At 40.3% G+C, this 16,928-nt stretch overlaps 1 protein-coding gene across 1 annotated transcript in view; it reads right to left on the reverse strand.

Annotated features, from left to right (window-relative positions):
* CRISPLD1 (cysteine rich secretory protein LCCL domain containing 1) overlaps window positions 1-16,928 on the reverse strand; it is a 694,545-nt gene that overhangs the window by 418,450 nt on the left and 259,167 nt on the right. The window contains exons 4-5 of the mRNA XM_044065835.1: window positions 8,343-8,475; window positions 1,104-1,219 (exon numbers count right to left, since the gene is read on the reverse strand). Coding sequence (XP_043921770.1) covers window positions 1,104-1,219; window positions 8,343-8,475 — 249 coding nt within the window. The remainder of the gene's footprint in view (window positions 1-1,103; window positions 1,220-8,342; window positions 8,476-16,928) is intronic.

The following is a 16,928-nucleotide window of genomic DNA, read 5'->3' on the forward strand; positions in this document are numbered from 1 at the left end:
TGAAGCTAAAAAGAGTGTACTAGTCTTCCTTGCCCACAGCAGACATTCTCAGCTCATCCAGCAGGATCTATAGGCATTCTGAGGCAAACTGAGAGACATGTTCTCTCTAGAGTGCTATGGATTTGTTTTGGGTTTTCCTTCTCATTGGCCATGACCTTTGCCTGTCATCTGGAAGTCACAAAAGTGGCATACTCAGGAGATGGTCTAACCACTTTGACTTCTCTCAATCCTGAGAAGCAACAGTTTATTATCAGATTGTTACAGGTTGCTGAGTCCCTCAGTCTATCATACAGAGTAAGCTCTCCAGCCTGATTAAGAAATGTTATTTGCACCACGTACGTCTTTGCTTCTCATCTTGTCACTATTCAATGTGGATGTCCACAGATGAGGATGGAAACACAGCAAGAAGCTCTCAATTTTCTAGTTAATCTCTGCCTTTCAGTTTGCAAGCACAGCTTAGCTCAATGCCTGCAGCACTGTCTGCACTGTTATCCACTTGTTAACATCATCGTTAATAAACAAGCCACCAAGATAATTAACACTTCAATATGAAGCAGATGCTCCCTCCTCATCTGCGGGAAGGAGTTCACTTATTTTCTTAGATTCAACTATGACCTTCTGTTTGGACATGCTGGTTTTCACCCCAAGCTCTGCAGTAAACTGATCCAATAAATATTAGAAACCCCACAAGAAACATTATCCTCACAAACAAAAGTAGATAACTTGCAAACCTCAGCTGTACTTTGATTTGCAAGAAGGCTCCATGCTTTATAAAAAAAATCTCCATGTTCAAGGTAACATTCCGACCATACTATGACCACAGATACCCAAAGTTGAAACAGTTAATTGAACTTCATAGTAGGTAATTCACACTTTGACTCTCAAGGGTGGCAGGACTGAGCATCATGTTTTCTGTTGTTTTGCTACAACAGCCCAATCTTTTCCTCACATAGACCTCTTCTTTCTTGAATAGTAGATTTTTTCTTGTGTTTGATAGTATCAGTGAATATGTGAATCACAATGAAATAACATTTTCAGGACATATGACAAAATGCTTCACTGAGGTAGCATTCTGGATACTGCATGGCCTAATGCATACTTACTTTGGAGAGTAATTGCAAACCAGGTAAACTGCTTTTGCCCAGATCTGACCCCAGACATTCATATTATAGCATGTGTTAATGGCGCATCCTATTTTGCTTGTTGTAGCCCATACCATCTAGAAAAAAAAATAAAAAGTAATTTCAAAAACTTGAAAGACATATCAACTATTTGCATACTTTTTGCTGCTGAAATATTCAAACTTAGGGCTGACACCGTTAGAATAAAACAAAATATTCTGTAATTACATAGTTGCATTTTCTAAGAATTACTTCTAATTAGGCCATTGCTTTAAAGCTCTATGAAACAAAAATATTTATTCACTAATTTTATGACTTTTAGTTTTATTCTAGATCACAAAAGAAGGAGACCCTATTCCAGCAAACAGTGGAAATAAAGTAAGAAACAAATCCTGGATATGAAGCCAGTCCGTCGTAATGTAGACACGTGCTTGCTTGCATGCGTGCACACACACACACACACACAAACACATATACACACACATATACACACACATATACACATACATATACACATATACACACCCATACCTCTATGGCAAATTTGAGAGATCGTCATTTCACCTACATGTGTGACTTTAGATGAAAGAGGACACCCAGGAGAAAACATGCAAACACAGGGAGAGCATTTAAACTTACTGGAAATTCAAGTGTTTATAGTATCAGTGCTAAAATTACAATTCCTACTCCTACTGAAATGGAAACACTCTTTAGATATGAAAATGAACAAACAGAAATCTTTGACTTGCATTGTACTAGCTACCTCTGCTAGCATTCTGAATGCTAAGTTCATTTTCTAGGTAGGTAACTGGCAGCTGTATTTAACTAAGGAATCTCTTATATTACAACACTAAATATTCTCATTTTCCTCTTTATGTCAGCATCTAGAATAGGGTTACATTGGGCAACAAAGAAACTGCAGCTGGATTACTTTTATTTACCGTTTGTTCACTGTGTTTGTAACATTAGATCACTATTCTCTTTTCAGGAGAGACAGGAGGCGGTAGTCATACTAATTAAGGCAAATTTGGGTAAATTTGGCCAGGACACTAGCAAACTTTACCTGGCCTTTCTTTGACAAGTACCACAGGATCTTTTACATCCACCTGAGCTACTTCCAACTCAGGCAGATGTGATCTCAGCTTAATGTCTCAGCTGTAAGGTGAAACACTCAGGTGTGCAGCACCCCCTCCATGCTGCAGTACATTATTAGTAAACCTAACCCAATTACCTGATGTGGAAGTAGAACCCACAGCACCAAAAGCAAAAATGCTACCTGTTGAGCCACTAACCTACTTCCTGAGTTCTGTTAAGGTTATAAAGTAGTGAAGCTAGCCTCTCTTTTCATTGGTACCTATGTATAATGACTGCCTTTCCAAGTTTGTCGTCAATCTCATTTTGTCTCATTTCTGCTGAAGTAGCCAGCCTTCAAACAGTTTTCCACTTCCTATATCACTAGTATGTTCTATCTGCACAACAGCAATATGCTTCTGTTAAACTAAGCAGGGAAATCATTTTAGACTTATTCTCCTCATGTTTTAAAATGTTCACTATATTTGGGTCTTGTGATGCTAGCAGATATGTATGCAGTCCTACGACTGCAGACCTACACATGTAAATCAGTTCTGAGGAGGTCCATACCTCCTTCAGAATGGGGAATATATAGTCTTGGTATACACTGATTTTTATAAATCATTTGATAAGCATGAAGCATCCTTCCGGTTTTCCTGTCCAACCGATTCAACACCTCCTGTGGCCAGTCAATCACTCCAAAACTGTAAGTTAGGACAGGAAGAACATATTGGTTTACAGATTGGACTTGGTTCCTAGATGTTAATTCTAATTTCAGTATTAATTTTAGCTTTCTAAAAAATTTCTTACTAAGTTTTATTCGCATTTGTTCATGTTTAATTGTTGATCCATCATCAGTTCCCAAATATTTATACACTCCCTCTTGATCAAGTTCTTTAATATCACATTTGTTCCGCAGACTGAAGTTTTCTTGGTGCTGCAGTTTACATGCTTTAAAGGTTGCTTTTGTACATTTATAAAGACCAAATGATATTCTTGTATCATCTGAAAAAGTTTTGACCACTTGCAGTTGTGCTTTCAGTTCCTCGTTTGATGAAATGTATAGTTTTAAATGATCCAGAAAAAGATGATTTTTCTGAGACAAATTATAGTAATGACCTAATGTTTAGTAGACACTTTAATGGATTAATGACAAGACAAAAGAGCAGCAGTGACAGCCACCTGGGAATACCTCCTTTTGAATTTTTATCCCCAGAATAATAATTTGTCCATTATCATGGCTTAACTGCAAAGTGGTTTGTCACTGTTTCATGGTCGCTGTAATGTAATCTGTGTAGGGTGCATCTTATACATTTTTAAGCACTCTTTTATCCATGAATGCAGGATACTTTCAAATGTTTTTTGTAGTCTAGCCATACTTCCTCTTTTTACAGTTCTCCATTACGACTTTATTTAACAACAAACGGTCCTTTGTTCCATAGGACTTTCTTTTGTTGCCCTTTTCTTCTACAGTCATGATTGAGTTTTCTTCTAAATGACTATAAACTCTGCTGGCATCAATTCCTGTGGATAGTTTATACATTGTCGGAAGGCAAGTTATTGGCCTGTAGTTTTAGGATAGCTTGTAGGTTCAATTTTAAGTATGAGTATTGTTTTTCCTGTTTTCTAGGTTGGTGTCTGTTCCGGGTGCGTATATTTACAGTTCTTACTCATGGCTAAATCTTCATGTAAAGATATCAATACTTTTACCAGAAGTTAGGTACTGAATATGGGCCTGAGGTTTTCCAGTTAGGATCTTGTCTTAACTTTGTTTCAGTTTCTCTGGCTGTTACTTCATCCCATTTCATATCCTATACATTTGAATGTCTTATTCTTTCTTTTACTTTTTCTAGCCATTCAGCTTCTTTGTTATGTTACACAGGATCTTCATAGATATTTCTCCATAATGTATCTATTTTTCTTTTTTGGTGGTGATTCAATTCCTTTTGCTTTGTTTCCCAATGCACTATCAAGCTTTTTTGCGTCATCAATAAACTGCTTATTTTGTACTTTTCTTTTATATTTATCTGTATATCTCCTAAGTGTTTCTGCCTGTGCTGTTATTTTTAATGCATTACGTACGATACTGCACGATAGGATAGGTCTTGACTGTTCTGATACTGCATATTGCTTTTATCACATCTATCTTTGAGTATTTTTGTTGATCTGGTCCCTCTTCTATACTCTTCTAACAGTGACACTTCTTGTCTTAATTGCTTTATACTTTTCACTGTTCAGTACTTCTTTGATGAAGTTTGATTTCTCCCCTTCCTTGCCCTTACTGCCCTGTGTTTTTGTGGTAAAACTTTATCTATTAATTTAGATGCACAGTAACATATCCAGTTTACTTCTGTTATATCACATGAATCTCTACAAACAGTTCTAATTACTGTGTTCATTTGTTTTATCAAACTTCTAAATTTTGGGGTTTTATTGATTTTTCTGTAGTCTGTTTCATTAATCTTAACATGTCTAGCCATCTCTATTAAATCAAGCACCTCTTCTCTTAGATAATTTTCTTCTAAACTGAGGGCACGTTCTTTGTTCTCCATTTCCTGTGGGCAACAGAAAGTTATATCCCTCTGTGATGTTATCAGAGTTAGATCTTCTACACTAAATCTTTCCCTTCCCAGGTAATCCATAAACTCAGTTTCTATGTCTTTAATTTATCTATTACTAACACTCTTTTCTTATTTTTTTGTACTATAATATCACCCATTAAGGCCACCCCAGTGTTTCAGCTACATGGCTTCCAAATCCACAACTTTTTGTTTTACATGCTTACTACTGCATTCAAACCAGTAAAACCAAACGTTATTAGCTGTAAACATGCTGTATATTAACCTTTTTCTGAGCTCAACACTACAGCACAAGAGAATTGCTAGGGCATACTTTGGAAATGTAGATCTAGAAACCAAGCCTGATTCCCATGAACATTAGAGTGCCTACAAAATGTTTCAAATACCATTAAAATGAAAGGGTAACAAGGTCTCACAAACTATTAAATAAAACTACAAAATGACCAAGCCAAGCTAGAGTCTTCACTGTATAAAACCTTAAATCTCATGTAATAGAGGCCCATGGGATATATGCAAATCACACTTTAAATACCTAGCAATGTTTCAGCTATAAGAGTCTGAATGCCTAAGACTTTTTACTTTGTAAGCCTTTACGGGTACATTCAGACCAGTAAAGCCAAATCCCACTAGTAATGAATATGCCAAGTTTCACCCTTTTCTGGCATGTCTACAGTTAGTGGAAACTATGTATGTAACACAAGTGTGTTTATTGGCAGGTACAGGGTCATTAACAAACTGAATAACTTTTTCATCCACCCTGCCAAGAGTTTCATCTTGATTTCACCTGATGTTTTTGGCCTGCTTCTTGAAAGATATGTGGTTTTCTGGCAAATTACTGAGGACTGAAGTTGCTAAATAACCATAGTTCACTCTGTGCCACAGATTGTGGTTTTGCAAAATGATTGTGATTTTGCCTCATAATTTTGATGTGTTATCAAAAAAACTGCGGCTTTCTGCTAAATCACTGGGCTACTTTTGTGTGCCCAAGGTACAGGGCTTGATAAATTTCTACCTTTACTTAACGTATTACTCATGAAAAGAAACAATTGTGCCCAGTGGATGGCTTACTCAGTCAACACACACACACACACACACACACACACACACACACACACACACACACACACACACACACACATTTTATATAAAAAATAAATATATACATACATATATATATATATATATATATATATATATATATACACATACATACATGCATATTGGACATGTAAATTGGTTTGTCACTTATTATTCAAATTCAAATTCATATGCTCAGACTTGAGGGTTGTATGTTATTGACAGAAATAGTGTGAAGAACTGTGATGAGAAACAGAAAGATATATTGTTACAGTCGCTGTATAGTACCCTGTACTGGACATATTGCTAGTTGTTTGCTACCAGTTATGAAGATATGCAATATTTTCATATGCACATTAATATTTCTAAACCTAAGTGACTTACAAACTATTGCAATGTTGATGATGTTCAGGAAAACTGCCACGGGTATTTGCCATGCCAACTGCACATCTTGAGTAATATTCAGCACTACGCTATTACTTATACAAGTATTCATATTTCAGTAAATGTCTGAGTAAACAAGCTTTCAAAGGAATTTCTCCCATCTCAGTTTGCATGACCCCAGATGAACATCAACTGCTTGGCTGCACCATTTTTCTCATGCATCCCCAGTACTAGCTCTCAGACCTGGGACTGCCCCAATGGTGGATTGAACAGTGGAAGTGGACCAGAGTGTCTAACAGCTTCACTTAAGCTAGGACTGCATACAAGGGATAATTGTTGGTATGTTCAGTATGTCAATGTGCTGCATGTTTTATCAATTTTACCTTTATAGAAAAAAATAGCAATAATTTATGGCAAAAAGGCAGGTAATGTGTGAAATGTATTCATGCCTGTAGTGTGAGTTTAATGACTCAGGCTCCACCCTTATGACCATGCTACAGTAAATCAGAGGAAAACATTATCATATATTTGTTGTAATTCATGACTACAACAAGACAGCCAGCAGGAGGTGTGCACATTGGCTCCAGGTGTAGCCAGCAGGAGGTGTATGCATGGACTCCAGATGATGCTCTCGTGCAAAATGGAAAAAAGAGACACTGATGTTGATGCTTCTGATTGCTGTAGGACATGATAGAAGTTATTTTATTTTATCCTGTGAAACAGCAAATAAGCTTTCTGAAAGTACGTTCAGTGAAATCCATACTGTGCAGCTAAATAAAGGAAAACATCAAGCGTGTGCATAATGGTCTTTACAGTAATCGGAGAACTATCTGCTTGATGACTATATCTACAGCAGAGTAATAACAAGCATTCGATTACACTAGCTTGTTTTTGACACGGGCAGCAGGATTTAACACTTGTGAATATAACACTTCATTTGACCTGTCAGTAAGTAAATTAAAAAGGGAGAGATATTGAAAGTGCAGTACATTTAAGAAATTGTCACCTTCAAGGACAAGAGTTTAACAGATTTCTTCAAAAATATACAAACTGTATTCCCACTAGACAACAGTGCCAACATAATACTACCACGCACAGCAAACAACAACAGAAGGTTATACTCGAGAGACCGAATATCTATCAACTAGGTTTCCTCAGTACAAGTGAAGCGCTACTCGAACAAGTAAAAACATGAAAGATTTATTGAATAATCCAAACAATCCATATAACGACAGTATGGTCAAGCGCTTTCATCTGTACTATACAGACTTCATCAGAACAGAAGGGTTCTGATGAAGTCTGTATAGTACAGATGAAAGCGCTTGACCATACTGTCGTTATATGGATTGTTTGGATTATTCAATAAATCTTTCATGTTTTTACTTGTTCGAGTAGCGCTTCACTTGTACTGAGGAAACCTAATTGAGAGATATTCGGTCTCTCGAGTATAACCTTCTGTTGTTGTTAACAGTGCCAACATGTCTTCACTTGTCATGATGTGCTACTGTTAAGACTTTTTGGGTTTCACTATTTACATTTTAATTACAGCCACCTAAAACGCCTTAGACCTGTTAATTTAAAGCATTTTTTTTTCATGTGTAGGATAATACAATACACAAGCCATTCACAGTCTAATGTGAACAGTATCTCATATTTTTTTTTAATGTGAGACTTGCCCACTTCATTAGTTTATATGCTCATATACGGGGAAATATTAACACAATACAGCACAAACTAACCTACATTCATTAAATTAGCTTAGCTACAATATGAAAATGGAATCACTTCTTTATTTCACATTATAATACAAAAAGTATTGTCAGAGCCAAGGTTAACCTTCAGAAATAATTTAACCGAAGGTGTTTGAAAATATCATGCTTTCTCTGCCCACTTCAGTTTTTAGAAATAAAAGAAATTAAAGATTTAGGAAAACTTAGTTCTGAACATGACTGAAGGAAGGTTTAGCTACCTACCTAATTCTCCTCCAGTCACCATCATATACAGGAAAAAAAAACACTTTGGAATATACAGACCTTAATGCTTTATGTAAAATAAAAATCAATACCAGATTTTTGTAATCAAATATTATTTGACAGGCATTGTACAGTACCTGTGTATAATGTGTACATATCGGCCCAGAACACCTGAAAGGACAGTAGGGGTTACACTCTTGTGGATAAGGGAATGAATACCACTTTGCTTCATCAAACCAAGCCTGCACATGAGAGGTAGGGGGTCGATACCTATGAAATAAAACACAGCTGTCAAGTAATAATATGGTACCACACTTTGAATTTCTCCAGTTCATGGACACGGAATGTACTTTCAAGTAATTACCCATTCAATTAATACTGTTAAAACTTTCTTACCTAAACTCATGCCATGTCTTGAACTGATCTCCACCTTAAAGTATTCTTCCTTCCGCCACAACATTAAGCGAACAGCATGTGTGTATGTGTGTTTGTGTGCACGCACGTCTGTGTGTGCATGCACGCGTGCATGTATGTTGTGTGCAGAAGTACATAATATTTTGTTGATGTATTCAGAGATGTGATGAATGAATACCCAACACAAGTTTCAAAACCAACAGGATTTTCATGTAAACATACTTAAAACAATAATATGTGGATTTTGACTGCAATATTACCTTTAATATAGTAGGTAGTCTCAAACGTCCAGATTTTTTCAGAAAGTCCAGATTTTTGCTTCACATTTTTGGTCCATTCCTCAAAATTGGTGGCCTTCTGGCAATCACTTAGCACTGAAGGCATACCAGTTCAAAATCTGTTATTCTAACAACTTTCAATGTTGTAAAAGCAATATTTAAAATATGTCCCCTATTTTGGGGGCTTTGTTCCCCCATTATTTTCAGCTCTTTCCAGATTTCTTGGGCTAAGAGGTTGAGAGGTGTGTAGGAGGTTGAATTACATTCTACAAATACTAAGTCCAGATTGTCTCAGAAAAGAACTGTTCAAAACTTGATTTTCTGAAGCTAGAATTTATTCTAAGAAATAATATTTTCAACATAATAATGAGCCCAGTGTGCAAACATAATACATGAAAAAGAAAGTTATGTTCATCTTTGGCTTTGCCAATACATTTATGCATATATTCTAGGATGGCTTTTAACATTCTGAAGTTAACTGATGTAATAGAAATACTGCTTGGTATATATGATTACCAGTAATCAACTCAAAGCAGACTGGATGATGTGTAATTTGTAACCATTTTTGGCTGACTGTTGCTTTCTTACAAAAATGGAGGTGCGGGCAAACTGTATTATCCTCAACTAAATTAACCAATCAAGTTTATGTTTTTTTTTAGCCTAAGCCCTCACAAGATGTAAAATGTAAAAATATATTGAAATTAGCCATATTAAAGTGATTAATGTGTATATAAGATAGGCCCTTCTATTTATGTATTTAGGAACCTTTTAAAACATTCTATCAAACACTCAAGTCTTAACAGACAAAGTAGTGAATACGACTAGTATATAACCAACTGCACAGAGAAATTCATACTGCATGTTTAATTGACAACTTGGGAATTAATAGTGTGGTCCTTTCTCTGTCACATGATACGGCTGAGCAGAATGATAGGGCCTGAGCAGCCAGCCTATGTACGAGACACCTTCAAGTCATGAAGTGCTAGTAATGGAATTACAAATACCTCATGTTCTGACTTTAGGGCCACAGGCAACCACTGCTGACAATGCAGCCCAGTTGTAGTAAGTAAATAAACGGTTATACCCATTAATAGTCATACCATAGCATTCTACACCATGTGCAAGTGACCGTCACAGAATCCTGCCCAATGTAAAAGGCAGCACCACTAATCCTTTTACAAAGAAATCAATGCATTCTGCTTTTTGAAAGACCTTTGAAGTAAATGCTTATCATTGGTATGTTCCTGAAAAGCTTTAAAATGCATTTGTCATTAAATACTGTAGCAGTCAGATGTGGGTCTGATGTTAGAATTATTCCATACATTTCTAATACAGTGCCTCTTAATATGACTGGTCAATGCCTAACGGTAAGGAAAGTAGCATTCACGAAAATCAATGCCTGGGTGTGATGGAACATATGTGCGACTATGAGGAATGACTTTGGATAGTCTTAACGAGTTTCTGGCAAATAATCTACTAACTGGGGGTGAGGGAAGAATTTATTCATCAAAGATAAGGCAACACTGACCTCCACTTGTGACATTATCATTAAGAGTAAATAACACGTTGATGATCTTCTGAATTCCCTTCACATGCCCTCCTTTGAAGATACAGTACCAGAACACACTGATGAGACTGGACCTATTTTATTAGGTGAGGTCTCTCTCTGATGACAAAAAGACTGTTAAGAATGGAGGAAATCTAGCTGAAAATGAGGAAGGAGCTTGATATTCTTACAGTGGGAGTCATAGTTGTCTTTCTTTTTCTAAACTGCAAAAAAGAGGAGGACAGTGCCACTAGAAAGGGTAGCGGTTCTAATATTTAAACAGAAAGTGGAGTCTTTAGTTTACAGTGATCATGTTACTGGTCTCCATTTTTAGAGAGAGACTGGAACATGATAATGGTATATAAAAATATTTACAATGAGATATATGGTGCTAGTACTGGAATTAATAAAGGTGGCCTTTTATCAAAAAATAGAAATAATCATTTGTTGGTTAATGTTACGTCATTCCATTGTTGGGTTGGTAGGAATTGTAATATGTTACATATTACAATTAGTAGGAAAGATTTGTTGGCTCAATTCAAACTTAGTTTGAATAGCTAGTTAGAAAACAAGAAGTTATGTGCTCACCATAACGTTCAATGTATGTAGTCCATCTCGCCTTACATTCTTACCTTGGGTTCGGAGCCGGACCTCGGCTCTGACTCTGCCATACTCTAGCTCAAAGTCTTCAATTGGCTCATGGCTAAGAGGTATCCCATCATGCAACAGGCCCATTCCCCAGATCTTGTTTGCTGCAAGCGCGCACACACACACACACACACACGCACACACGCACACACGCACACACACACACACACACACACACACACACACACACACACACACACACACACACACACACACACTGAAAAGAAGAATAACCCCAAAAGAAAGGACTACTGACACCTAGAGACTATACCTCCAGGTCCTCAAGGAGGGGGTAGGAGGGGGGGTTAGTAAGAATGTAAGGCGAGATGGACTACATACATCGAACGTTATGCTGAGTACATAACTTCTTGATATTATGTAGTCCAATCTCGCCTTCATTCTTATCCTTGGGACAGCATCCCTAGCACCTTGACCTTGGGAGACTCAGTGAAAAATACTCTTGAGCACTGTGGAACCAAAGGAAGATCTGCCACTAGAGACCAGATCTAATTTGTAGTGACAAATAAAGGTATGAGGCAAACCCCATGTTGCTGCAGCACAAATATCCTCCATAGACATCCTAGCCTGAAACTCAGTTGAGGTAGCCATGGATCGTGTAGAATGAGCCTTCACTTTAAAGGGTAATTCTTTGCCATTGGAAGCATAAATAAATGAGATGCAATTGGAAATACAGTGAGACAAGGTTACTTTAGAAACAGGAACCCCAAGTCTAGTGTCTGAAAACGAGACAAACAGTTGATCTGATCTCCTGAAATCTTTTGTCCTATGTAAATAGAAATGCAATTGGCTATGAACATCTAGCTGATGAAACTTAAATTTTGCCTTGTTAGAGAATTCAGGAAAAAACACAGGCAACTCAATGGATTGGTTGATATTGACAACAGAAGCAACCTTTGGAATAAAGGAAGGATTGGTTCTTAAGGAGACCCAATCTTTGTGAAACACCAAATAAAGTGGCTTAATTGATAAAGTTTGGTGCTCAGAGACCCACCTAGATGAAGTTATGGCTACCAAGAATACTGTCTTCCATGACAAGAATGTAATGTCACACATAGCTGCTGGCTCAAAGGGAGTCGAGGTGAGCTTCTGTAATACAAAATTGAGGTCCCATGGCATTACTGGATCAAAGACTGCAGGTCAGAGTAACAATGTCCCTTTCAGAAAGGCTCTACAAAGCCCATGAGCCATAAGGTTGGGCTCATTAGTAACATGAAAGGTAGAAATCGCTGTCAGTTGCACTTTAATGGTTGCTGCAGCTGACCCCTGACTGAACAGCTGAGAAAGAAATTCTAATATTGCCAAAATAGGCACTGTATAAGGATCAATATGTCTTTCACGGGTCCAAATGGAGAACCTCTTCCACTTACTGGAATAAATCTTCCTGGTAGAAGACTTGTGGGAAGATGACAGAATGTGGACCACTTCCAGGGAAAAATCGTGAAGCCTGACTAGGGACAGAACTGGAGCAGCCAAGCTGTCAACTTGAGGGTCTGGATGGAGGGAAGGAACTGTCCTGACATATGAGTCAGCAGATCTGGATCTGGGTCCAGAATCCAGGGATCGTCCATTAGATGGGGTTGAAGGAAGGAAAACCAAATCTGATGAGGCCAGTGTGGGGCAATCAGGATCATTTTGCTTCCCAAAGACTGTGCTTTCTGAATGACCTTTGATATCAGAGGAAATGGTGGAAAGGCACAGAGAAGACCGGAGGGCCAATCGTGAACCCGTGTGTCCCTGGGTATCTCCCCATCCAGGGGGAAAAGGGTGAAGCAGCTGCTGCATTTGGCATTGAGGGGGCTGGCAAAAAGATCACAGCAAGGCTGACCCCATCTATGGAATATCTTCTCCGCAACATATTTTTTCAGGGACCACTCGTGAGGCATTAGGATAGCTCTGCTCAGCCTGTCGGCAATCATATTGGACTGCCTCGGTATATGCATTGCAACTAGAAAGCTTTGGCAAGACACCACCCATTGCCAAACTCGAAGTGCCTCTCAGCAAAGGGGGTATGATTTGGTTCCTCCCTGCTTGTCCAGATACCATACCACTGACATGTTGTCTGAGTGGACTGCAATTGTCCCTAGAGGGAGAAAGCTCTGAAGTGCTTGCAACACTAATAGAACTGCTCTCATCTCCAAGACATTGATATGCAAATGGGTCTCTTGATCCTGCCACGTGCCTTGGACTGTCCTGACGAGATAATGCCCTCCCACCCAATCTGGGAGACATCCGTGGTCACCATGGCAACTGGAGAATATGTGGCAAAAGGCTTGCCCATGTTGAGATTGCTGGCCTGAGGCTACCAGCTTAGAACCTGCTTGCACGTGTCCGTAAGCACAATAGAATGGGAGAGTGGAAGATACTGTAGTGACCACTGGGCAAAAAGCAGCCACTGAAGAACCCTCATGTAGTCTGGCAAGGGGAACTAGCATGATCATGGCAGCCATGGTCCCTAATAACTTGACTTTCCTCAATGGTAGTAAGGCGTAGACCTGCTGTTGTAGAGCCTGAGTTCTCTCTTCTGGTAAGAAGGCCCTCATGAGCACCGTATCTAGTGAGGCGCTGATAAAAGTGACATGCTGTGAGGGCAACAAGGCAGATTTTTCCCAATTTAGAGTAATTCCTAACCTTTGGCACAGTGTAATGGTGGCATCCCTGGTCTGTAACAGTAGATGCCTGGTGGTAGCAAAAAGGAGCCAGTCATCCAGGTATGGAAACACTTGTAATCCCTGACGTCTCAAGTGAGCCATTACTACTGTCATGCATTTGGTAAACACCCTGGGGACTGTGGTGAGACCAAAGGGCAGAGTGTGAAACTGAAAATGACTGGCTCCCAGCCGGAAGCGTAGATGACTTCTCGATGCCCTGTCCATCTTGATATGGTAGTAAGCATCTTTGAGGTCAATGGAGGACATCCACACATCTTTCCCTAAAAGGGGGGAGTATTGACTGTAAGGTGACCATGTGGAACTTGGACTTTTGTACATGTAGGTTCAATCGGCTGAAATCCAAGATGGGTCTCAGGTCCCCTGTTCTTTTCGGCACCAAAAAAAATCTGGAGTAAGTCCCTAATCCTACTTGGTCTGTGGAGACAGGCTGGATGGCTTTCTTTGAAAGCAACTTTTTTATTTCTAAAGTTGCGGAATCCCTGTGACTGGGTGGAACATCTTGAATTCTCTTGGTTGGCGGGGGAGGAGAAGAGAAGGGAATATGATAACCTCTGGAAATTATCTTTAATACCCACTTGTCTTGGGTGATGTCTTGCCAGGCTTCTGGGAATAAAGAAATGTGACTCCCGACTGGCTCCAGAGATGCACAGTCAGGCCTCCCTTCAGGAGCGCTGGTAGGGAGAACCGTGAAAGGAATCATGGTCCCCCTGGTTATGCGGGCCTCTTCTGCCTCTAGGGCAGCATCTACCTGAATTTCCACCCCCTCCCCTGCCTCTGGAAGGGAAATCACTTTGTGCATCCTGAAAAAAACTCTGCTATTTCCTGAACCACATTTTCCCACCCTTCTGGCCCTTGGGGTAAGGTCTAGAAGGCATGGAAAAAATGGACTCCCATGGCAGACAGGGTTTTTCCTTCCTGTTCGCACTTAGTGAGAGTGTCCTTCACCTTGGTTCCGAATACGATGAACTGTCAAATGGGGCATTGGTGAACCTAGACTTGAAGGCCTCCACAAAATTACACAGGTGCATCCAGGAGTGTCTCCTAAGAGAGACTCCGGAACCCGCTGCCTGCTCGCTCCATCGGCTGGGTATGAGATCAGCCTCATAGAGGAGTTGGTAAGGGAATTTAGGGGAGACATCTGTGCACTGACCTTCTGTGCCACAGCATCAGAAATGTTAGCCTGTAGAGAATCTCCTAGCTCTTTCAGGAGATCTCTCTGGAGCCTTGTAAAATGCATCAAGTAGTTCAGTGACTGCAGAGTAAAGGCTGCTGAGGTAAACACATGCTTCCCATACCTGTCTATGGCCCAGGACTCCTAATTATGTGGATGGACGGTAGATGAAGTTTCAGCAAGTTCCTTCTTGGTGGCTGCTGCCACCACCATGGCATCTACTGGAATGCCTTTTGTCAGATATACCTTGTCTGTGGGAGCGGACAAAAACTTATTGGATCTCCTAGGGACCGGTTACACAGTGTCAGAAGTTTCCCACACCTTTTGACAGATGAGATGTAGTAGCTCATCGAAAGGGGGAGAGAACCAAGAGGCGGAAGGTTGAGACCCGAAAGCCTTCAGGAACACCAACTCCTCATCAGAAGGGGATTTGGAGGGCCAGCCACCTCTCTGCTTCAAGATCTCAAGGATATCTGAAAAAGAGATATCTTCAGAAGAAGACTTGGGGGACCCCTCTGACTCCTCGAGATCGGTGTCCCACATGAGAGACTCATCCGGGGAGTCGACGTGTTTCCTCTTACACAATCTCTTTCTGATGGGTCCTCAGGCAAAAACTCTGGGGAGATGTCAGAAAGTTGGGGACCACTCATGGAGGTATCCTGAGGCTTTGAGACTCTTCTGTCCAGGGATAGAGGGTGATCCGAAACTGACACCGGTGCCAAAGGGGGCAATCAGTGCCATAGGATGCAGCTGATGATCTGGCCAGCATGCTCCTCATAACCTCGAAGGTTGATCCCCCCCGGCTCTGAAGGCCGACTAACCATAGAGGATATGGTAGTAGCCCTCGGCGCTGAGGAGATGAGGTCCAAAGCAGATGTCTGGTCCAAGCTCACCTGAGCCGAAGCACCGAGAGGAAGGCTCAGAACCGATGAAGATCGATCCGAGCCCTCCCCCTCAGGTCCGACCAGGGAATTGTGGACCCTCGACCCCATGGATAGAGCAGACAGGGTCGGAGCCAAAATCAAATTGGCCAGCACTGATGACTGAAGCAGTTTCTTCACAACTCTATCAACGTCCTCATCGGAAAGGGTCCTCGAGGACCTGAAGGATATAGTTGGAGATCTGGATGTCCCTACAGAGGGAGACTTACATGAAGGAGAACCTGGTCGAACAACTGGAGACTGGCTCCAAATCAAAATATCCGTGACCGGCTCCGAAAGGCTGGAAGCCGATACAGACTTACCGAATACACTACCTTCTGTCAGCACCGAAGCCAGTGAAGCCGAAGAAGGAGAAGCTGTTCTAGCAACTTTCTCTGGTGGCTCTGAAGAAACAGAAGGAGCTGGAGAGAGCTTCTTAGCAGTCTTTTTGTCCATTTTAGCTGGAGAAAATATGGCACTGGAAGACTTAACCACGTCTTCCTCGAAGGAGTTAAGCAGTCCTTTCAGAATGAGCTTGTTCTTCCTTTCCTGTAGCACGCACGGACTGAAGGAATGACAAAACAAGCAGGACTCTTGGAGGTGAATAGCCCCCAAGCAGTACACGCACACGGAATGCCCATCAGTCAAAGACATTTTGTTGTTGCATTCAACACACGTTTTAAAGGCCGAAGGCATGTGTTCCTTAGAATCCTTAGACATGCTGAATAAAGGAGTACACACAGGGACAAGTACAAAACAACACGTACACACAAAAGACCTAACTAAACCCGCGTGGGAAACTAGAGCCTCTAACTAAGAAAGGCCTAGTAACCGACGGGAACAAAAACTTCAGGGAGGACTAGGTCCTCTAAATTAAACGGGCCTAGCCCGGGGAAACAAAGGCAGGATAACACCACTATCAGACACGACAAAACACTAAATAAGCTAACAAGTATACAGGAAGCACAAAACAAAAAGACCACACGGAAACAATGGGGAGGACTAGGTCCTCTAACTGAATTGGGCCTAGCCAGTGGGAAGAAAGGGAGCCAATGG

This window comes from Protopterus annectens, chromosome 3.part0 (assembly GCF_019279795.1).
Source record: "Protopterus annectens isolate FY-2018-M chromosome 3.part0, PAN1.0, whole genome shotgun sequence".
In the NCBI taxonomy this organism is placed as follows: domain Eukaryota; kingdom Metazoa; phylum Chordata; order Ceratodontiformes; family Protopteridae; genus Protopterus; species Protopterus annectens.